This window comes from Notamacropus eugenii, chromosome 2, assembly GCF_028372415.1.
Source record: "Notamacropus eugenii isolate mMacEug1 chromosome 2, mMacEug1.pri_v2, whole genome shotgun sequence".
NCBI lineage: Eukaryota > Metazoa > Chordata > Mammalia > Diprotodontia > Macropodidae > Notamacropus > Notamacropus eugenii.
This window is the reverse complement of record NC_092873.1, coordinates 251,738,247-251,762,008: the sequence shown is the minus strand read 5'-3', so window position 1 is coordinate 251,762,008 and position 23,762 is coordinate 251,738,247. Positions and strand designations below refer to the sequence as shown.

The 23,762-nt window shown below is 40.3% G+C and overlaps 2 protein-coding genes across 15 annotated transcripts in view; one reads left to right on the top strand and one right to left on the bottom strand.

Moving 5' to 3' along the window:
• SERAC1 (serine active site containing 1) overlaps window positions 1–2,825 on the top strand; it is an 89,395-nt gene extending 86,570 nt beyond the window's left edge. For 11 of the 12 annotated variants that reach the window (XM_072643796.1, XM_072643798.1, XM_072643795.1 and 8 more), the window contains one exon: window positions 416–2,825. In XM_072643796.1, the coding sequence (XP_072499897.1) occupies window positions 416–552 (137 nt within the window). In that variant the 3' untranslated portion in view covers window positions 553–2,825. The remainder of the gene's footprint in view (window positions 1–415) is intronic. The other variant, XM_072643802.1, reaches the window with a different exon arrangement.
• A 1,076-nt stretch (window positions 2,826–3,901) lies between these two features.
• The window catches only part of SYNJ2 (synaptojanin 2), a 139,630-nt gene continuing 119,769 nt past the window's right edge, over window positions 3,902–23,762 (bottom strand). For 2 of the 3 annotated variants that reach the window (XM_072643788.1, XM_072643789.1), the window contains 9 exons: window positions 22,309–22,527; window positions 20,736–20,814; window positions 16,459–16,627; window positions 15,847–16,020; window positions 13,829–13,963; window positions 12,247–12,359; window positions 10,792–10,900; window positions 9,632–9,807; window positions 3,902–7,937 (listed from right to left, as the gene is read on the bottom strand). In XM_072643788.1, the coding sequence (XP_072499889.1) occupies window positions 7,164–7,937; window positions 9,632–9,807; window positions 10,792–10,900; window positions 12,247–12,359; window positions 13,829–13,963; window positions 15,847–16,020; window positions 16,459–16,627; window positions 20,736–20,814; window positions 22,309–22,527 (1,948 nt within the window). In that variant the 3' untranslated portion in view covers window positions 3,902–7,163. Of the gene's footprint in view, window positions 7,938–8,969; window positions 9,123–9,631; window positions 9,808–10,791; window positions 10,901–12,246; window positions 12,360–13,828; window positions 13,964–15,846; window positions 16,021–16,458; window positions 16,628–20,735; window positions 20,815–22,308; window positions 22,528–23,762 lie in introns of all 3 variants that reach the window. The other variant, XM_072643790.1, reaches the window with a different exon arrangement.

The following is a 23,762-nucleotide window of genomic DNA, read 5'->3' as shown; positions in this document are numbered from 1 at the left end:
GATGCTATGGTAGCAGAAAGAAGTACAGCAGGCTCCATCCATCTCTTCACCCTGCCCCAAATAAAAATCTTCCAAACTGAATTCTGAGGGAGAAATCTTAGAAAAAAAAATCACAGTGAGTCATTTATCCAGCCTAGGTGAACATAAAGAGACAGAGTTGGACATTGGCATCAGGAGTATACCTTTCAGAGTATGCCAATAAAAGGAAAGGACGAGAAGGATCTCACATTCAAAATCTAGGGTCCTAAACCTGGTTGTGGGGCAGGGCCAAGTGCAGATCCGTCATTCACTGTGCAGTTCCAGGTACCAATCCAGATCTGACATTTGGAAGCCAAGGCCTCTTTCAGTATGGTATTCTTAAATTAGCCTCTCTCCTTAAAATCTAAAGTATTTTCACTGTCCTGCTTTTCCTCAGATTTGGGCATTGGAGATCTAATTCCAGTAGCAGTTAATCATCTGAATATTTGCAAGCCAAAGAAGAAGGACACCTTCTTGTACCAACGTACCTTACAGTTCATTCGCGAAACATTAGCTAAAGACCTTGAAAACTAACAGGTCTTAATTCTTGTTCTTTTTTGTCGTGTGGACATGATGCTGGGCATTTTTTGAGATCTGTGGAACTGAGAAGACCCAGTAGATAAGGCAGTCTGGACTACATTGAAGATAGCAGAATGCTACTCAGAAATATATAAGGTAAAGCACAAGCAGAGGTGGCAATAAAGATTGAGTAGTAAGATTCTCTTCCATTAAGGACACTTTCCGTGCATCAGTTTGTAGTCCACACTTTAAGAAGGTGGCATCTGAAAAGGAGCTGAAGTGCTCCTCATTTCTACTCCCAACAGAAAAAGCATTGGTGGACCTGAAAGGGATTAAGTGCCATCATGCACTTCTTAACCAGAAAAAATCTGCCACTTAGGTGAATACTTGAAATGGGGAACAATTACCACTAAGGACCAAAAGAGATTAGATTTTGATTTTATTTTGGGTCTCACAAATGCAGCAGACTTTTAAAAAATAATAAACTTCACTTAAGCTGTGTGCATTTCAAAGCTAGCTTTTTCACATCTGAGTGATTGAACTGGCATCATGGATACAAATTTATTGTATGCTTCTGTTGCTAAGGATAAATAATTTTCTTGTACATCACCTTAGGCTAACCTTTTAAAATAATGTACTATTCTGCTATTAACTTATTCTCAGATAAGGAGTGAGGGTTGTTGATTAATCCAGTGTTTAAGTATCAAATAAACCTGTATTAAAAAAACAAAACCATACTTAAGCAACACTTAGAACTACTCAGTGATACTGTATGATACCTAGTTTGGATTTGGCAGACATTTCCTTTCACAAAATAGAAAAATTTTTTGAGTGGTGAAGGATGAATACATATGTAAGAAAGCAATGATTGTTGATCCTACTATTTATAAAAGTAGAAATCAGATTATCTGAAGGTGGATTGAGAGGAATATTGTTGCGTAATATATAGATGTGACAGATGGTTGAAAGTTCAACATATTTAGTTACCCAGTTGTTTGGGAAAGAACTAAGACACAAAAAGCTCACAAAAGTAAACCTGTTGGTTTTTCTGGCCCATAGCTCTTGTGACAGTGGGATGTTTTAGTATGGAATATTTCCTTTTTATCTTGTCAACTAGTAATCCACAACTAAGAACCAGTGGTTTTTAAAAGTACTTTTACTTAACTTGAAAGAATGGTATGCCACTGTTTCTGGAAATTGTAATGCAGTAGCTATTCCTCTTATTGAGAATAAGATCGGGAAAGATGGCCAACTTTGAAGTTAATGTAAGTTTGCCCACAAATTACCTTACCTAGATGTAGGCACACTGAATGCTGATGAAGATACTAATAATTGTATCAGATGCTATATAGCACTTTAAAATCTGCAATGAATTTTAAACGCACTGTTTTATTTTGAGCATCACAATAGCTCTGTGAGATCAGGAGTTTTACATCGTGAAGATGAATGCAGTGTGTTTAGCTGCCAATGGCTTTTTAAAAATGAGGTACATAAATGATGATGCCAAGTAATAAAAGAATAATATAGATTTGAATTGTTTCAGAAAAGAGCCATTTTATTAATGGGTTAATTTCATTAATGGCTTATTTTCAATGCAACTTCTAGAAAAAAGTAATTCTGCTTTCTCTCCTCCAAGATGATCACCCAAGGTTCCTGACCACATTTTAATGTGGTTGTTTAAATGATTCTGAGGGTACCCATAATAATGATCATGTTTATGGACATACTGGGCAGTTGCCAGGTACTGTAGGTTCTGCTTTTTAAAATAAACTCCAATGAGACAGAAAGTTACTATTTGTTAGACCTTGACCCCTCTCCCTTAAAAACCACCAAGCACCTGCTTTACTGCATGTATACCTTAGGCAGAGCTTGAGTTCTTCCCCATTCTCAGGTATCTTAGGCGGAAATCAGACTGGAAAGTAGAATGTCATAGTCCCCTTCTGTCTTTGACCCTGAGCAGATTTGCAACCTTACAGTTACACCCAAAAGGAATGTTGAAGATAGGTGTTTCTGCCACAGGGAGACAGACAAAATAACAGGTGCCAGCATTTCATGACTGGAAATAGAGCACAATGATACAATGATGTTTACAATGTCTTCCCATTTGGGCTGTGTTCAGACCTCACAATGCCTCTGAAGTCCTTTTGTAATTACTGGAATTTGAGGCACAAATCCTGAATTTTCATTTTTCTGTACTGTTGGTACATCAGTGTATTCATTTACTGTCATTTTGTGTAATAACAATTTTGTGCCTGTGGGAAATGTTTAATAAAAATTTACGGAACTGATTGAGCCCTTATGTTGAATCTGAAAGCAAAGCAAATATCTGCTAAATTGAAAGAGCCAGAAAAATGTACTAGAAAATTGCTTTTTTAAAAAAAGGTGGTATAATACTTACAGAAATTATCAAAGTAAGGCTAAAAGCATTAAAAACCAAGCAGAATCTTCAGACTCAAGGTCTGCCCCAATGAGAATGTGCCACTTACATAAAAATTCAAATGATCAACTCTATTTTAAGAGTTCCATAACACAGAGTCAGTGGTGATTCTCAGTGATGGAAGGGGATTACCATTAATCATAAATTTATTTATTCAGTATAATCAAAACTTCACCTTAGGGACTTTGTAACTGCTTCATAAAGTAGATGCTGGGCCTGGAGTCAGGAAGACCTGAGTTCAAATGTGGCCTCAGACACTTCCTAGCTGTTTGACCTTGGGCAAGTGACTTTACCTCTGTTTGCCTTAATCCACTGGAGAAGGAAATGGCAAAGCACTCCAGTGTCTTTGCCAGGAAAACCTCAGGCTTTGCTCCACGGGATCATGAAGAGTTGGGCACGACTGGAACAACACCTTACAAAAGTATTTGTTGTTTGGGCTACCTTTGTGTATTGTTCAAGAAGAATTAGCCATGGAGATACTAGGAAGATCTACATATTAGTTAAATATATGGGGCATCACATATTTAGCTTGGGTTGGCATTAATGACCATACAAACAAACATAGGACAGGAAAGAACCTTTCCATTCCCCTCTCTCTAGGTTGTAATGCACACTCATAGCATGTCTAGCCCATCAACTTTATTTGAAAAGGACTTTCAGTTCTCACTCTACTTAACTAGTAATTGCTAAGTTTTCCTGCTACAATGTCTGTATAAGTTTGTCAAAGCAGTATAAGTACTTGCTTCCTTTTCAACTTTTTCTGAATAGGTTTTTTTCTTTTTTTATATTAAACTATTTTCCTTATGGTTTACACATAGCTATGTTGCTTGTTCAGGTTGGACTAAGACAGCCAATGCTGACAGTTGAAGATTTCCAAAGGTTCTTTTTCTGTCTGAAAGTATGAATTAGTCAACTGTTTTATGGTGGTTTTTTTTTTTTAAAGAAACATTTAATAGACAATATTTACAACGAATACAAAAAAAAAATTCCACTTCAAGTAAAACATCACAGGTTTTCAACTGCTAAGTGGTTACAATTAGTCAATCATTTTCTTAATTTCTTTCTCAACACACTTGATGCATTATTATGGAGGAAATACTTTAATAAATTACCTTGGGTTGTATGGACATGCACACCTGACAGTTCTTTTATTAACAATGTTTGAGCAGCATCAACTATTCCAAAACCCTCACAGGGATAAATGGTCCTTATTTCAACCATATTATGTGAGTCGTAGCAGAACAAAGAAAATAGCATGTTGTACTATGGAAAGGACGCTGAATTTTGAGTCTGTAGACTTCAATTTGAATTGAGGCTCTGCCCCTCCTTTGCCCCAAATGACACCTACCTTGGGAAAGTCACTTGGCTACTCTGGGCTTCCATTTGACTATGTGGGCTCTAACTCTCTGGCAGCTCTATGTTGATCCTATGATGTATTTCAGAAGACAGCACCATCATACCCAATAGGCATTAGCGAATACAGATGGAGGCAAAGCTAAATTTTCAAGGTACCTAAATAACTCCATAATAACCTGTAGCTTTTACAAACTAGTGGACTAGTAGTGGACTAGCAGTAATCAGGTTTCACAGAACTATTTTAGTGGAAGAACTACAAAGCAAATTTGAGAAGTAAATTCCCCACAGTGCAGCCTAGAACCAGGGGTTTTAAACTGGGTCCATAAATTTGGTAGAAAAAAAGTTACATCTTTACCTTTAGTGTAATTGTTTTCCTTTGTAATCCCATGTAACATTATCTTAAGGATTCCTTTCTTACCACTCTGCTGAAGGGGTCCATGACATACCAGAGACCAAGAACCTAGATCATTCAACCTCTGCTTCCAGTGAAGGGAAGTTACCATTTTATAAAACCAAATTACCAATTTTAAAAATGAAGCTGTAGGGTGGGATGACTTACAATTGTATGTTCTATCAATTCACAATCTACTCTCTGCTAACACTTGCACAATTTCTATTTTCCTGTAATTCATATGTAGCCTGTCTGCTTCACAGCACAGGACTGTAGCAGATGCACATCAGAGTTCTTTCTCAACTTCTATATGGATATCATCTGATAAACCGGGAGTTCCTAACATGTCCGCTTCATCTAAAAACTGACTCAAGATAAAAGAGAGATGGTCTTTTTCAGAAAAGGCTAGTATTATTAATTTACTGGGTATTAAAGAGAGGCATCTCAAAACTCAGAAGCTGACTTTTAAGAAGTAAAATGACATGGTTATGATTAGCCTAGTCCTATTTACCTTCACCACAATGAAGTATTTAAGAAAGGGAGCAACGAATAAGGGAACTCCCTAAAAAACATACAGGTGAAAGAGGACATTCTTGGCCATCCTTTGAATCTTGGTTCTGTAGGTAACATAAAAGAATGATTAAATATTCAAAGTATCTCAAAGAACCAAAAGGCCAAAATTCTCTTCTGGAAGATAAATAGGATACTATAACATTTTTGTTTCGTCCTCTTAATACACTACCTTCCAGCTCTGGGTGTCTAGAGCCAGAACATTCAGACTTTTGAGGATTGTAACATACAGGAATTATTTGATTTGAAGTGGCCCTCCCATAACTCCTAAAAGTGGTATAACACCATGTTTATTCTTTAAAAATTAAAGTGAATTAAAATGAAGAATTTTGGGAAACTCAAATAGTGTTAGAGAACCAAGGTCACTAGCAACTGCTGTCCATTCTGTACGGTGTCTTATTCCCAAACCATGTCTAAAGTAGGGTTTAACATTACCTGTAAGGAAGCATTAATCATCTAGACTGAGCCCGAGTAAACAAGTGGTATTCATTTGTATCTCTGTACAAATGCTTAGGGTTCTCCTGCTATTTTCCCTGAGCGACCAATAATTTCATGTGAAGAAAATCTGATCAGCTCCAAGTGGAAAGCAAAGTAACTCAGGCCTGACCATTTTAAAAACAGAAACACTCCTACCACATTCAGTATTGTTTAGAGAGTCAGAAAACAATGTGACTTTAGAGTTGGAGGAGAAAAAGGTATTACACACACACACACACACACACACACACACACACACACACACACACACACACACACACACACACACACACACACACACACACACACACACACACACACACACACACACACACACACACACACACACACACACACACACACACACACACACACACACACACACCCCAAAAGAACAAAGAAATCTTCTCTCAGGAATTGTTTGGACCCTCTAGAAAACTCTGGGTAGAAAGGTCAGGATAATGTGGACTCTCAGTTGTGCACAATCACTAAACAAAGCTACTCATTTTGTGCTTATTCTGTGTGTGGAATATATGAGAAAAAGATTAGTGAGGTTTTATGTGGTATAGTAGGTACATAATATAAAGACATAATTTAAAAACCCATGTCAAGGATCTGCAGCAGTTTAAGGAATATACATCACATAGGACATGGTACAAGTTTGTTTTTTTTAGTCAGTTTGAGCTAGTATTAAACTCGACATAGGCTCCATATAAATCACACTTTTATGACACAGGATTAATGGAATGCACGTTTGGGCATTTGGTTCACTTTTGCTTACCTCTTCCAATACTGCCTTCCACATGTTTTCCACCACTTTGGTCTCAGGGCTTTTCAACAAATCAGTGGAGTGAAGGCTGACAGTTAAAGCAAGGCCAGTTTAAAGGTACTGGTGAGCAATCCATGGTACCATTATGTCAGCCAGTTTATACAGAAAACACACAAGTATCTTGTGACGTGTAACATGCAGTCCACATTCAAGGAGAGAAATCATACACTGGGGCAAAACACCCATTAGATTTGAAGTTTCTCCCCTAATAAACACACACAATGAAATATTTTTAGGGGGTAAGTAAGGGTGAGAAAAGAGGAAGCTTCACAAAGAGAAAAAGACCCCCATATGCCCAAACCTACAACAAAGCATCTTCTCAGTGGCCAAGGTGGAGAATGACAACTGATTCTACTGATTAAAGATAAACTATTTTCAGAAAACTGTACAAGACCAAATAAACACACATCTCCTCCAATGTACTGTTTAAATAGAAGAGAAAAAAGTCCCTATTTGACATAGAAGGAGTTTCTTATTGATGGGATTTACAATGAATGATATGTTGAGGGAGAAAAAGGACACACCACTTTACAAGGTGGTGGTGAGTGTCTGTAAAGGTCTTTTTGTCATGTTTTCGCCAGTGGATCAAACAGCTGCAATGCTGTCCTCCTGTCTTCATCCTCACTGAACATAACCCAGCGTTCAAAGTCTTTGTGTCCAGGGGCTGGCGAAGGTCCCACCCTAGCAGCTGGAGCACTCACTTGTGCTGGGTTGAATGATTCCCTTTCTGGATCTGGGGTGACTGGACCCAAAGGCTCAGAACTCTTAGTAAACCAGCCAGTGTCCAATAGTGTTGGGTGGTGGAGGAGACTCAGGAAGGGATCCTGGTGCTCACCAAGAAGCGGGGCTGCCTCTGTCTTCACTGCCTTTGTATTGTCAGTATGTTGGCTGGGCCTTGGTGAAGTGCTCAGAAGGTCTGCTCGTGAGGCAGGTGAGCCCGAGGCAGGCTGGTCGCCAGCCCGGGGCTGAGAGGCATGGTTATTGTCGTTCCCACTGCAGCAAGTCACATCCTGGAGGAGCAAGCTGTTGCTCTGCAGAACCTGTAGGTGAAAAGCTGCTGGGGCCGACTTCTTCCTCCTGGGGGGAACCTTGGGAACAAGGGAAGCAGTTTCCAAAGGTGGTGGCACTGTGGCATCTCCTTCTGCAGGCACCTCTGCTGAAGCTTGTGCTTCACTGCTTAGCCTTCTCTCGACGGCTCTCCCAGGTTGCAATGTTCTTGGTTTGGGGACAGGAGCAACGCGAGGGGATGCCACTAGAGTGGTGCTTTCAGCACTAGGCTCTGGGGACCCAATGGGAACCTGGATGACTTGTGGCTCAAACTGCTCTTCTGGGGATAAAGACTGAAAAAAACACAATGGAGATTAGTAAGCAGATCTGTAAATGAAACTTGGAAGTTCAGAGTCACAGGACACTCACAGGGAGAAGAGAACAGAGGTGGGAATGAACTAACATTCTAACATTAAAATGTTGAGAATGACTGGCATGCCGGAAATGGGGATGGGAATGAGCCAAACAAGAAAGAATTGGATGGGGAAACAAAAATGGCAGCTACCTAAGAGGAGGGACAGGTTTGGTTCATCCAGCAGGGAGAGAAATGATGAAACCAAAGCCATGAGTCATGCTGAATGGATGGGGGCAGACTTTTCCAGTGTGCCACACTAGGGATGACAGGCTACTTGATAAAAATAAATGCCTCTGATTCTTGGGGGTGGATATTTTTTCTTTACTCTGCACAATATTAAAAATCTATCAGTGGTTTAATATTGTAGCTAAGAGGGATGGCACTAAGCAGGCTGAAGGATTTTACTCATCTCACTGATAACACAGCGATTTGAGACGTGTGTATTTTAAAAATGATCATAAATATGTAAACTTTACGTGTCCATTTTACTTCCTGGCTTATGCTTCAAAATACCACCAAACACACACACACACACACACACACACACACACACACACACTAAACAAGCTATTTGTGCTAAGCAGGTCATTCTTTCCACTGTGAATGCCTATGTTCTCTCTCACAGTCTTGCTGGCATTTCCTTTGGACCCTTAGGAGAAAAAAACAAAAACCCACAACTTTTCTGGGAGTATCTTATTGCAAGTCCCCTGTGGCAGTCTGGACATGCGGACACAATGCTGCTTGCTATGTGATTCTTTTCTAAGAAAAGAATAGATGTCTCAGGAAGAGGATGAGAAAAAAATAAGGATGAAAGATCAGATGATGAGCCAAAGCACAGCAGAACTAATGCCCGAGGAAGATGGCAAACTAAAGTAGTATATGGTACCAAAATCATTTCTACTGTCTACAAAGGTGAAGAGGTGGAAAAGGGTCATGGATGGATTCCAGTGATGACCAGGCCGGTGTTTACCAAGTATCTGTTAACTAGCACATTCTGAGATCAGACAGGGGATCCAGATGACTCTATGGGTGCAAGTCTTTGTGCTGCTACTGTCCTTACAAATTCATTTCTCTGAAGCAGCAAGCAAGACGGAGAAGCCCGGGAGTGAGGGCAAAAGACAATCTGCAAGAGAAGCAGCAATAAGAGCTGTCTGACCAGCGTCCCCAGGCCACAGCCCAGGGCTCAGACATAGCTTAGAAAACATTCTTATCCACGAGAAATCCATTCTGCAATCAAGAAATAAAATCTGTGCATGTGCATGCTGCAAATATGCTCAGGACCTGTCCACAACCTCCTGCATTTTGAGGCTCTTGAGGAACCTTAGGAAACTCATCACAGCTGTGGACTGCTGAAAGAGAGTATAGTAGTTGCTTTTTGGGGTCTTTTTTTTTTGATTCATCTAGAGCCAAGATGGGCCATGGAGGGAGTCCCCTAGAACAGAAACTGTTTTCTTGGAGGTCTGTTTATGTCTTGGATTCCTGAATTGAATCATGGAGAAAGACTCATTCAGCTGGTTTGTGATGACAAAATATATCCCTAACAACAGCAAAAATCCTACCCTCCCTCCCCCACTCTCCAATCTTCGACAACCTAAGGGAAGGAATAACAAGTTTCTTTTGTCAACATCTTACTTTTCCTGTCCTTCGTAGAGTTGGCTTCTTAATCACAGGAACTCTGGGTGCGGGTCGATGGGGGAGGAGCTGAGTTGTTTGAGAGGATCCTGGCTTGGACACATGAGATAAGGGCTCTGGTTTGGTGGATACTTGGTTCCTTAAGAAAACAGCATTTAATGCCTCTTCTTGTGCTCCTGAAACAGAACCATAGCATTTGTTTGAACAAATGAAGGTGTCTCTCCTGAGCAACCACAGATAGGAGATTCGACTGACTTCATTTCCAACCTGGGCTATGTGGCCCCTCCTCAAGCAGCATGGTGGTTTCCAATTCTTTGAGGCTCACCGTCTTGGTCAAAGATTTTGTATAGAAACATAATCAGTTGAGCCTCCTACAAACTCAGTATTTTGCAGAACCAGTAGCATAAGCCTTCCTGGTAGAAAGGGCTCTAAACATGTGCCACTGGCCTAAAGCTTGATGGCCTCAGCTCTTCACACTGACCTCCAAGAATAGGGGCAGACATGAAGATAGTGGGAAGATTCCTAAAACTTTTAAAAGGGTTTTTGTTACTGTTTTACAACGACAACAAAAATTTCTTTGTGGGTTTGTAAACCTAGATGGTAACAGTAATCTGAATGCACAGGGAAAAGAGAAATCAGAGACACCAATGTAAAATGTAACCATTTCAGTTTGAGAATAACAAAATACAATTAATGGGAAAAAGTGATGGTGCAACTCCAGGTTGGATTACAGACCTAGAAAAGACTAATAAGAGTCTGTGTTGTCCAATTATTCTCTGAGCGACTCATGACTATAGAACCAGCAGAATGAATTAACTGCCTTGCATCACCAACAATTTTTAAATTCATTTTTATTTATTTGAAGTTCTCCCTCCCATACTGCTGTTATGAAGGCTTCATGCTACATACCAGGATTTATGAGTACCATATATTCTCTTAAAAAGAGAAAAGGGACATGAAAATGACCAAATTACAAACTCAGTAGTACCAAAAGTGGAATCTCTTGAGAGGAATTTTAGAGAATACCAACGACATTAGGGAATATTTAATTTCATGTCTGAAAGGGAAATGCAATTCTTTTTCAGGCCATAGTTCCTGGCTGGAGGGAGAAAAAGGAAATTGGCTAAAGATTTAAGCACCTAGTGGGCTACTCAACTTACCTCCCTTTGCTTCCATGAGGCACCGAATGGCTTCCTCGGCTTCCTGAGCATTGGTAGTTTTGATCTGTTTGACATTATATGGTTTACTTATCCCAGTCCTGCCTTTAGGCTTCAGGATAAACAGAAAAGGAAAGGAGATAAGTAATCCTTGTAGACAAAATCTCCACAGCAGAAGATGAGTGTCGCCTATCGAACCTGAACAGATTCAGTTGCCATATATAGCACAAAGGCTTCCCCCAAGTCCTTATTGACAATCCCCTCATATGTATATAAATCTGATCATGTTATACCTGTGCTTAAAGTCTTTCACCTGATTGCCTACAGACCAAAGCTTGAATATCAGCTCGACACTCAAGCCCTTCCACCACTTGGTGCCTCCTTTCCTCCTCACACTTATCTCACACATGTACATTATTAGGTATTACTCAAACTGGCCTAACTCATCATCCCCTATGCACACCCCCACTTTCCAACCTCCATTCCACTGCTCAGATTGTTTCCTGTGCCAGGATTGCCCCTGGTTAGCCCACCTCCTCCTGCCTACTGAAACCCTACTCAGCTGAAAACCCGGTTCAAATGCAGTATCCATGAAGCATTTCAAGATAGCTCTACTCTGCTGATAACTATGGACCTCACATAGCCTTAAGTTTGTAATTTTTTTTTACATTTAGCTATAGTATAGTCATCTGTGTATGTATACTATCCCCTTCACCCCGCCCCCCACTTGACTTTATAAATTTTGTAAGGGCATGGATATGTTATGTGATCATTATGTCTTCCTCAGGACCTAGAGAGCACAGTGCTTTACACAGAGTGGGCATGTTTGTTGAACGAATACCAGAGAAAACATTTGTCAGATTTCCACATTTCCCTATTGTTTGGCTCTGCTCTAAGCTGCTAAACATCCACAAATGAAACAAATGAAGGGGCGACGGCTAGAGCTGATGCCACTATCTCCAAAATCAAGTGAATGTGAGGTTTTAAAGCAACCAGCCCTCTATTTTTTATGTCACCTAGTAGAAGAGAAGCAGCAATGGGTTTACAAAAACTATAAAGCAGTTATGCAAATGGCAGCCTTGATAACTTAGCATTTGAGGGCATATTTTTCTTTTAAGAAGCCAACAAGAAACAGCTTTCTAAACTCAAACTTTTTAAAGGCCCATATGAAAAAAAAGCGTTATTGTGGTATAGTGGAATAGACTGGGGTTTGTTTGGCGGTTTTGGGGGGGAGGGGGAAGAGGGAGGGAGAAATATGTCTTTGCTTTTAAAATCTGGCAACAGTATGTTGCATCAAGGAGGTATCCAACATGTTTTTCGAATTGAAAAGATAAGAATTTTAAACTTTCATTACCTATAGGCAATCTCATCTCAGCCCAGGAGTGGGAAACAAGGTATAAGAACAACACTGGGAATTGGGATTTTACCATTTTGGATTGAGAAAAAGGAAGGACTCACTGGTTGCTGAGGCGCTCCGGGAAGAAGCTTGGCGGTTTGTAAAATGGAGTATTGCCCGTGAGTGCCACAGGAGATAGATGCGTCAGAAGCAGACTTTTTCACCATTAAAGCAGCTGGAAGGAAAAAAGAAAAGAGCACATCCTCAAACCTCATCCAGGGTCCCAGTGGCTGATGAAAGGTCCAGTGAGCCATCCAGGAAAAGTTCCTAACAAGGCTGATGGTCTAGAAAACTAGAAGCAAGACATTTTGGGGTAATATTGCTTATTTGGCACTTAAGCATTCATAAATATCCATAGATATAGAATATATCAGTCACTTGATAGTGATTTGCCCCTTTTCATTAGGTAAGAGATTACTCTAATTCAGCTAGAATGGGTACTAACTACCTAGTAGATTAACTTCTCAGTGTATGGTTAGAATTTTTTTTTTTAAAAGAAAAGTCTGTTGGTTTGAGCGACTTTTATGCTATCACTTTATATTTGTTAAATTGATGTTGAATTTAAATTTTAAAACTTTCTTTTTTAAAGTCTTGTGCTCAATTTCCTTTTGCAACTGAAACTGCTTTGGAGTAAACAAAGCCAGTGGGAATCCAATAGTCGGAGAATATGAAAGTCCATGTCTTACTTTTTTTTTAAAGGGGCATAAACAAAAGTGATAGTGCCAACCTCAAAAAAAAAAAAATCAGAAGAGGAGAAATATGACAGAAAAAGGCAGGTCAAAATTGTATTTTCAGAAAGCAAAAAGTAGTATTATGGGCAAAAGAGTCATTTTTGAAAAGCCAAAGAAGACTACTAGAACTGTATCAAGTGACATGTTTTTCTGTGCTTAACTAGAGGATATTAACAGTCACTTCTCTGCTAGAACACTACTATTGGAAGACAGTGGTAATTCCTGAATTAAAGTTTGTCTTGTACTACTTATATAAATGACATAGGACCATACATGATGAACTGGAAGGGATGTTAGAGGTTATTTATCTGGTCCATTCCCTTTATCTAACAGATAAGGAAACTGAAGCTCAGAGACTATCCATGTGACACAAATAGTATCAGGGTTGGGATTCCCTGACCTTTCTTACAATGTGACATTACTAAATGTGGAACTCTCAGAGTGATTTCCTTCTTTGCCAGGACTACACAGGTTTAATAAAGTGAAGACTAGGTGCCCATCAAACATACAGAATGAGGGAGACAAAGTCAGGCCTCAGAGTGATGTGATGGATGGGGAAAGACAATCAATTAGCTGCAATTTTAAACATAAGGAAATTCCCTGTTGGTTGTGATTCTTGCTTAAAAGTGAAAAGGGCTAGAGTGAGTAACAGTTCTGAAAAATCAATCACTTCATTTACTCCTGGAAATGCCTTGTGCTGTCCCAGAGGTAGCTAAAGCAGCATCGTTTCCAACAGCAATACTCTTTAGTAGTTTTGAAATAGAGGAAGAGAAGAAAAATAAGACCAGTGATTGTGCAGAAATATAGAGTTTGAAAGATTCCTGGATTCAGTGATTTTTTTTTACCAATGGTAGCGTAGAGGCAAGTATTCCCAGCAGGCATTGTGGCAAGCTAAAAGCAAATGAAGTCTTACTTGGAGGGGGGGGTCTCTGTGGTGGGTGAGGTGGCCGAGGCCTGTTAGGAACAGACAGAGACCTGCTTGGAGAACGATGGCGGAAGTCCCCAACAGCTTCCAGCTCCTGCTTTAACTCTGCCAGGTCGGCATCATCTGGAGGACATGGTAGAATATGAAGAAGATGTGTATTCAAAAAGTCAAGAATGTCAGAAGGGTCCAAATGTCAGCTCCCTTTTTACAAGCTGGGGTAACAGAGGTTGAAGAATATGGAAAATGGGGGTGAGGGGCATTTGGTGAAAAGGCTTGATCAACTTAGAGGAAGTCAGCTGTAGAAAGTCAGCATGCCTGAAGAATAATTCAGAGTACCTATCCCTTCCCACCTTTTTAAGGGGCAGGGGGTGGAGGAGGGAGGGAAGGTGGCATAGGAATGAGTATCAGTGCCTGCTTGGAACATTCAATGAACCAAGGATGAAGTGAGTTAGGTAAATATACTAGGTATTCAGAGTTTTGGAAATAGTTGTTGCAGTTTGAAAGGAACAAAGTTCACCTCAAAGAAAGGTGTTGCAGAAACTGCTGAAAACCAGAACTACCAAAATTTCAAAAGGCTAAAGAAATTCTCAGTCATTTTCCTGGTGGAAATGTTGACTGTTCCTGCTTCCTCTGTTGTGTCTAAGCCAGTAACTAATAGTTTTCATCAGGTCTTGGTATCTGAAATTTAGGCACTTTGATTGAGCTAAGAGAATATGGGAGAGATAACCCGTCTGCCTTATTTATTACACAGGGCATAAAATCCAAAATGAATTTAAGTTCCTTTCCTCTACACTGGGAAGGAATAAGAATTTATATGACACCTACTATGTGCCAGGCATTCTACCAGTATCTTATTCCATCATCACAACAACCCTGGAAGGTAGGGGATGTTATCCCCATTTTACAACTGAGGACACTGAGGCAGGCACAGGTTAAGTGACTCGCTCAGGGTCACAGAGCTATTAATTCTGAGGCTGGATTTGCACTCAGGTCTTCCATACTCCAGGTCCAATGCTCTAATCACTGTACAACCTAACTGCTTCATATTGCTAGGCTCTTGAACATGACAACTTCATTTTGAACTCCATGTAGTTCAGACTAAAGTTGGGGAAAGCAGCTCAATTTCTTCATTTAGATGAGGGGTGTAATTAGAAATACCAAAGTCTCTATTTTCCCATTAAACATTAAACACTCTACAGCACCAAGACAATATTATACATGTTTTCACCAGATGACAACCTGTCTAATAGGATCAAGACGTCAATGACAGCCCCACTACCTGAATACTATCCTCCATCTCACAGAGAGACACTCCAAACACTTATATATTCTTGGATGAGTAATGTTATATTGAGAAAAAAAGCATCTTTTTCGAGGAATCGCATGTTTTCAATAATGTATGTATCTCTAGTGAAGGGTACAGCAGTCCTTCTGAATGGTAATCCACTACAAGTCTATGAAATCTGAAACAGTCCACAAGGATCCCCCGCTGCTCCTCTGGGGAGGTGCAAGCATCCCTTTATACCCACTGCAGAAATTTCCCTTTAGAAGTAATGTCAGCTTGATGGTGCCTCCATGGTCAGTTTTCAATACCTCCCACAAAGGGATTCTGGTACACAGTGACCACTATAACAGAAGAATGTACATATCCTCTATGGGTTTACCACTGTCTAAGCCCTTATTACTGTGACAGCTAATGTTGTTTAGGGAATTATTTCAAATAGTTTGAACACTAAAACCTGAGGTTATGAAATTATCTGATTTCTCTTTGCCCCAAATGTGTGTGTGCGCACTCAGATTATACATATACAATATGTATATATAAAGACAGCATAATAGCTATAATATGCTGTAATATCTACATTGTGCATTAAGTGGGAAACTGTTTTGGAAGAGTTATTTTGGCACTTTACTTTCTGAAATTAGGAGATGCCTCCCTGAGATAGGGAAACTATAACCTCCAAGACAAGGCTGTCCCAAGGGCTGGACAGAAAGATCCAAGCTACCTTTGTATGGGCGGGATTTCTTTTTAGTCAATGCTGGAGACTTGCTGGAAGGTACCCCTGCTGTGGAAGAGCATGGGGCTTCCAAATAATCATCCCCCGAGAGTTCTGTGTCAGTGAGGAAGGTAGGATGTTGCTCGTCAATCAAATAGTCCTCGTCCTCATCAAGGATGTCTCCTGCAAAGAGAAAACAAAAGTTTCTAAGATGAAAGAAGCTAATTTCCCTCTTTGCTATAAAGCCCATTTCAATATTAAGGTAGGTTTTCTATGTACGTGCAGTTTGAGGAAACTTCTAGAACACACATCGAATTTGAAACTGGTACAGTAATGAATTGTTGTGACCGTGGAATCGTCATACACCCTTCCTACAGTTCCAAACAAGGCTTTTAGAATCCTCTGAGATTTATCTACACATACAACACAGTTCCTACACATGAACAGTGGCTGTGTCTAATACTAAGGAATTAAGAATGACTTTCTCTCCCCGCAAGAGAGAACTTAAAAAAAACTCTTTACTTCTCAACTCTATCCTAACCTCGAATTCTAAAGCTGAGATTGTTAACTTTTCCTTCCCCACCACTGCCCATGAGGAGGTTCACAGGATAGCTTGCTGACCTTCTGATTCGTAGTCCAAACTGGTGAAATCAAAGTTTTCTTCTAACAGACAGGAGTTGGCAGTGGGGGACATGGATACGATGCTATCCCGTTTCCGCACAATTTCTTCTTGAAGACCTTTTAGCCAATCCTTTGTTTTTGGTCTGATCTTCACTGCCCTGCCTTTAACCTGGAAAAAGCAGGGAGATTTTAATCATATTCCTTTTAGGGAAAGTAGGAAGGGAAGAAGCATTTCTTGAGTGAGTGAGTGCCTGCTCTGCGTCAGGCACTGTGTTAAGTGCTTTGCAAATATCTCGTTTTTATCCTCACAACAACCTTAAATGGAAGATGCTTAAATTAGTCCCATTTTCTAGATGAGAAAACTGAGGCAGATAGAGGTTAAGTGATTTTATCACTAATGTGTCACTCTAAATCAAGGTTCTTTTTTAAATTATTTATGTAGCATTTTATCTTTCCCCAATTACACATAAGAACAATTTTTTACATTCTTTTTTTTTTAATTTTGAGTTCTAAATTCTTTCCTTTCTTCCTCTCTCCCTTCTCTGAGACAGTAGTCAGTCAGATATAGGTTAAACATGTGCAGTCATGCAAAACATTTCTGTATTAATCATTTTGTGGAAGAAAACTTGAACCAAAAGAAAGAAAATGAAAATAACATGCTTCAGTATGTATTCAGACTCCATCATCTTTCTGTGGAAACAGATAATAATCTTTTTCACCATGGGTCCTTGGGGATTGTCTTGGGAGAACAGCCAAATCATTCACAATTGATCATCATACAATTTTGCTATTGCTATGTACAATGTTCTCCTGGTTCTGCTCACTTCACTCTGCATCAGTTCATGCAGATATTTCCAGGTTTTTCTGAAATCATCCTGTAGAGCAAAGATATTTAACCTTTCTTGTATCATGTACCCCTTTGGTCATCTGGTAAAGCCTATGCACTCCTTTTCAGAATAATGTTTTTAAATGCATAAAGCACATAGATTAAGTTGAAAAACTGTCATTAAAATACAAACCAAGTTTATAGATCCCAGGGGTAAGAACCCTGATTTACACTATTGACTGGAGAAATGTAGAATAAAACAAATCTGAGGTAACACCTCACACCTCTTAGATTGGTTAATGTGACAGAAGAGGAAAATGGCAAATGTTGGAGGGGATGTGGGAAAATTGAGACACTAATGCACTGTTGGTACAGTTGAAGACCACTCTAGAACTATGCCGAAAGAGTTATAAAACCATGACCCAACAATACCACTATCAGGTCTGTATCCCAAAGAGATAAAAACAAAAAGGAAAAAGACCTACACATGCAAAACTATTTCCAGCAGCTCTTTTCTGGTGGCAAAGAATTGGACATTGAGGGAATTCCCGTCAATTGGGGAACGGCTAAACAAGTTGTGGCATATGACTGTAATGAAATACTACCGTGCTATAAGAAATAATTAGCAGGATGCTCCCAGGAAAACCTAGAAAGACAACATCACGATGCAAAGTGAAATGAGCAGAGCCAAGAGAACACTGTACACAGTAACAGCAACGCTGTACTATAACCAACTATGAACGACGTAGCAGTTCTCAGCAATATAACGATCCATGATAACGCTAAAGGACTTATGATGAAAAATGCCGTCCATCCCCAGAGAAAGAACTGATGAAGTCTGCATATAGATCTCAGCATACTTTTTTTAACTTTCTCTATTTTTCTCAGGGTTGTTTTTTTGTTTTTTGTCTATATTTTCATTCACATGACTAAGATGGAAGTATGTTTTGCATGACTGCTGCCCTGGGCCACTGTGGATAAAGTGCCAAGCCTAGAATCAGGAAGACTCATCTTCCTGAGTTCAAATCTATCCTCAGACACTAGCTGTGTGACCCTTTGTAAATCACTTAACCCTGTTTGCCTCAGTTTCCTCTTCTCTAAAATGAGCTGGAGAAGGAAATGGCAAACCACTCTAGTATCTTTACCAATAAATCCCCAAATGCGGTCACAAAAAGCAAAACACAATTTAAAACGACTGAACAACGACAGACTGCTGTTAGGAACTCTGATCCCCCATGTTAGATTTGGTTAGTTTATAAATCCTGCCTTGACTCAGCATGGCTTCTTGGGTCAAGAATTAACCACTTCAAGCCTCAGTTTCCTCTCTTGTAAGATGGGGACAATAAATGAACAATAAACTAGACTAGATGCACTCTTTCCCATCCCTGACCTCAAAGGATTTTTGTGACAATTGAATGAGATAATGTATGTAAAGTACTTGGCAAACCTTGACGTACAAAACAAATGTGAGTTATTGGTGCAGTTGCCTATCACTCCTGATCCACTAGTTCTCAAGCACGCAGAAGGGGGTTTCCTTACTTCAACCCTGCACAACCTCACCAGTCCACAGGATAATACAGAACTCTTATCTCAAAAGTCAACGATGACCTTCTTATAGCCGAATGCCTGTTCTCAGTCCTTGCCATCTTTATCTTCTTCAGCACATGACACTACTGACCACTCCCTTCTTCTGGCTTCTTTTTTCATTTCAGACATACCAAACTCCTGGATCCTCTCCAGTATCTCTATTCAACCACTCTTCTATCTCTACTGCCAGCCTCTCTTCCCCTCCAGACATGACCTGAAGTAAATGAGTCCACCAGGTTTAGATCTCCATCCTGTTTTCTTCCTCCCACTATACTCTCTCCTTTCATAATCTCATTTATTCCATATCTTGGAGTAGCATCTCTGTGCAAGTGATTGCCAAATATTTATCTCCAGGACTGGCCTCATCCCCAAGCTTCAGACCTGCGACTCAGGCTGTGTACTGGACATCTGCTCTTAGATATCTCCTTAGTCAGTGAGTCAATGTGTCTCAAAATGGAAATTATCTTTCCTCAAAAACCTCCTTCCCCAATGGTTTTCCTATTTACATCCACAACACCACCATTTGGTTTCCCATGTTTGAAACTTGGTGTTATCTTTGATTTTTCTCTCACCTAGCATATCCGATCTGTTATAAAATTTTATTATCTGTACTTTGCCAATTTTTCTAGCACCCTTCTCTATGACCCTCCTACCCCTATCCTGCCTCCCGACTCTATCCAGATCCTGATGAACGCCTACTTTGACTCCTGAAATAGCCTTCTATTTAGTCTCACCCACTTTAATCCCTCCTACATACAGCTGCCAAAATGATCTTCCTGACCCTTCTCAAAAAACTTCAATGGTGGGCTTCCTGTTGCCTTTAAGATAAAAAAAGGCAAATTCCTCTGTTGAACATTTAAAACCCTTCACAATCTGGCTCCATACTATCTTTTGAGATTCATGACCTATTATTCCCCATCACTGTCTACAGTGAAGCTAAATGGGCCTATGATGTATATCCCTCCCACAAACATTCCATCTTCCTTTTCCGTGCATGGAATGCACTCTCTCTCCTCCTCTTGGCCTCTTGGCATCCCTAGATTCCTTCAGTTCTCAACTCAGCTAACTCCTACATGAGGCCTTTGAACCTCTATGAGATTCAAAAGATATTCAGCTGATTACCTCCCTGAAATTACCCTGCATCACCTTATCTGTGTATATGTCACTTCCCCTGATAAACTGTGATGTCCTTGAGTCGAGATCATTTCATTTCTCTATATATCCCCTGCTTCTCCTATAGTGGCTGGCACATGTTAAGTGTTTAATAAGTGTTTATCAAGTTGACTGTTCAACAGATCTCAATTGCCTGAGCAGTTTAAGCTTCTAATCAGGGAGTACAAGGCTCTCCAAAATGTTGGCACCACCCAATTTTTCCAATATTCTTTCACACTGCTCCTTTGTGAGTGTGCTCTAGGCTGGCCAAACTGAAACTTTATATCCCCTCCATACACCTGGCATGGTGCACCCCACCTATGTGCCTTCATTCATACGGTTCCTTATGTCTGGATTGCTGTCCCCTATTCTTGCCTGACAAATCCCTCCAATTCCATATACACCACACTCATCAAAAGTAACCTCAAGGGAAGCGGGCTCATATGTGGAGAAATGTAGGTGAGGGTCACGTAGGTGACTCAGTAGAAAATATATGTCTTAGTAATCCGACCTGGGGTAAGTCATTTAATCTTAGCTAATAAACCTTGGTTAAATATTAGATCTCAAATAGAAAGAAGTTAGGGCCATTGTTCATAAAGAGATGAGGGCACAGGTATCACTTACATAAGCCCAAAAAGTAGAAAGAAAAATGGGAGGAAATAGCGCACACAGAATCCCAATATGACTATAGATCTTACATAGGGAGACTTACCTTCATACCATCCACATCCAAGACATTAAGGGCTGACCGGCTGTCTGCAAAAGTCACCAACATTTGCCCTTGATTGATCCTAGAAATAAGAGAGACAAATAAAAGTAGCATATAGGAGGAAAAAAGAAAAGACAGTAGAACTCACTGAATCAGGTTCCAGGTTAATCTCTGCCTCTATGAGTGTGGAAAATTTTCTATCAGTTTGTACTGTCAGTCCAAGAGTTTCTTTCCCCAGTGCAAGCCTTGATTGTTAGGGCAAGGTGGCATAGAGGAGATAGAGAAACAGCCTCAGAGTAGAGAAGTCCTGGGTTTTAAGTCTTGCCTTGTCTGCATGACCTTAATCAAATCACTTAACCACTCAGTGCTCCAGATAATTCTCTAGGATTGTTAAGTTTACAGAGTGGGTTCCAGCCTCTTTTGGTAAAGGAAATCTCTTCATCTAGAAACTCTTACAACAATGAAATCACAGATGTGGTCCAAGCCTGGATTCCAGGGGATCATTTCTCAGGGAATAGAGTTGATACCCTTATAATATATAATAAATATTTTTTTTTAAAGCCTCAAGAAGGATCCTATGCTAGTTTTGGTGGAAAAATGGAAGAAAAGAAAGAGAGAGTGAGGAAGGAAGGGAAAAATCAGTAGAGAGGGGAAGGAGAGAAGGAAACTAGAAATGAAGGGAGAAGGAAAATGGGGGAGAAAAAAAGGAAGGGAAAACAGGGAGAACAAGGAGGAGAAGGAGAAAGGAAAAGAGAAGGCAGAAGAGGAAGCAGATAGGAGATAGGAATTCCAAGGATATTAAGATTTCTAGAACAAAAATGGGGCATGCACAAACCCCAAAGCCTATGGAAGAGATAATTTTAAGAGGTTAGAAAGGAAAGAGTCTAATATGGTAACCAAGGTAGGGAAGGAGTAGGGGAATGGGGAGAGGAGGACCTATGCTATAGGTCCATGGTAATACAGTCTCGCATGAGACGACACACAGCCGGAGACCCACAATGAAAAAACAGTCCTCATTCCTACATCGCTGGGGGGAAAGGAGATTACAGAAGCAACTGTACCAAATATTAGATAAAATCTTCCAGATAGAGAAAAACAAATAAATAAACCACCTAACATTGAAAGATAAGGAAGAGTTGGCATATGGGCTAAATCAGGAAACTGGAGCTAAAGAGCAGAAGGTCTATGTACTTCTCAAAAGATAGTACATATGGATGACCACAAATCATTCTTAAGACCCCAGGGAACCTGTAAACATTCTATTTACATTGTTGTGGAACTTATTAATTTTGTTCCTTATATAATAAACCCGGTTTTAAAAACCTCAAGAAGGATCCTATGCTAGTTAAGGGGGGGAAATGGGAGAAAAGAAAATGGCCTTGTATTCTCCAAATGGCAAAAGAGAAAGCAGAAAACAAGAGAGAGATGGAGAAAGGGGGGAATAAATCAATAGGAGGCACCAGCATGTCAAGCTCTGCCTTTGGCAAGAAAAAAAATAGAGTGGTCCTCTACTAACGCCCAGGATGTCCCAGGCCTTATGGCAACACACATAGATTTCACTTCCCTCGGTATTTACCTGACAAGAATTATGGTCCCATAATTCCCTAAGGTCTGCATAAGCTCAGCCCGCAAATCCTCAGGGAACTCATTTTTTTCTTCTAGTGTTGGTGACTGTAGGTTTACTACCACTGTAGCATCTAAAGGTCCTTGGAAAGACGATACTTCCTGGAAGACTCTCTCCCGGGCGTCAACATCCACTTCCTGGACTTCTACTTCCACAACAGCCAACACAGGCCTATTAAACACACAGACAAGATAATACAAAGGTGACTTCAAGGCACAGAATATTGCTAATATTTGCAAGAGTAGCCACTGTTTTCCTGGCTACTCTTTATCCCAACAACTGGTCCACAAGACAGGGGCACTACTTGCCCTATTTTACAGATGAGTAAGGTTTTTTTTTGTTTTTAATTTTTGGTGGAAGAGGTCCTGGGAGAGGAATACTGCTGCTCTTTAATTATTTTAGGCAGCACTTAGAAAATAATCATCTCAGTTGGATCTTAATGACTGTCTAATTATTGAGGACTAAAACTTAAGAGTTTTTAAGTCAACCTAGTATTTAGCAGCTTATGGATCAGGTGAGGGGATTTAGATCTGGGTAGTGAGGAAAGATATACCCAAGATATACCCATTCATTCTCAATTAAGAAATAAATTGGTGGTGCTTAACTGAGGGATGGCAGATAGATGGTATAGAGCACCAGCCCTGGAGTCAGGAACACTCATCTTCCTGAGTTCAAATCTGACCTGAGACACTTACTATGTATTACCCTGGGCAAGTCACTTAATCCTGTTTGCCTCCGTTTCCTCATCTGTCAAATGAGATAGAAAAGAAATGGCAAACCACCCCAGTATTTTTGCCAAGAAAACTCCAAATGGGTCACAAAGAGTCAGACATGACTGAAATAACTGAACAACAGTGTGTGCTTGTCCTTTGTTGCTGAAGAAGACCAAGCCATCAGAGAAATGATGACATGGCTTGCACTTGACTTTGTTTTGAGTGAGGGAGGGCTGTGCAGGTCACCAGCCTCACTTCTCCTCCAGAGCCATCTGAATCCAGTGACCAGATATTCATCAGGATGACTGGAGATGACCCAGGATGAGGCAATTGGGGTTAAGTGACTTGCCCAAGGTCACACAGGTAGTGAGTGTTAAGTGTCTGAGGTGAGATTTGAACTCAAGTCCTCCTGACTCCTGCACTGGTACGCTATCCACTGTACCACCTAGCTGCCCCAACTGAGCAACAGTAACAACTGAGGGATAGACCAGATCAAGGGAAAAGGGTGGCAGAAGTTCTGCCCTTTACAAATTGGAAGGTCATAGGATTGAGAGCTAGAAGGGAGCTCCGAGATCATCTATCATTTACAGCTGAGGTGACCTTGGACAAGTCACTCATCTTTAGACTCTAGTTTCCTCATCTGTAAAATAATGGCTCTGTGTGTGTGTGTGTGTGTGTGTGTGTGTGTGTGTG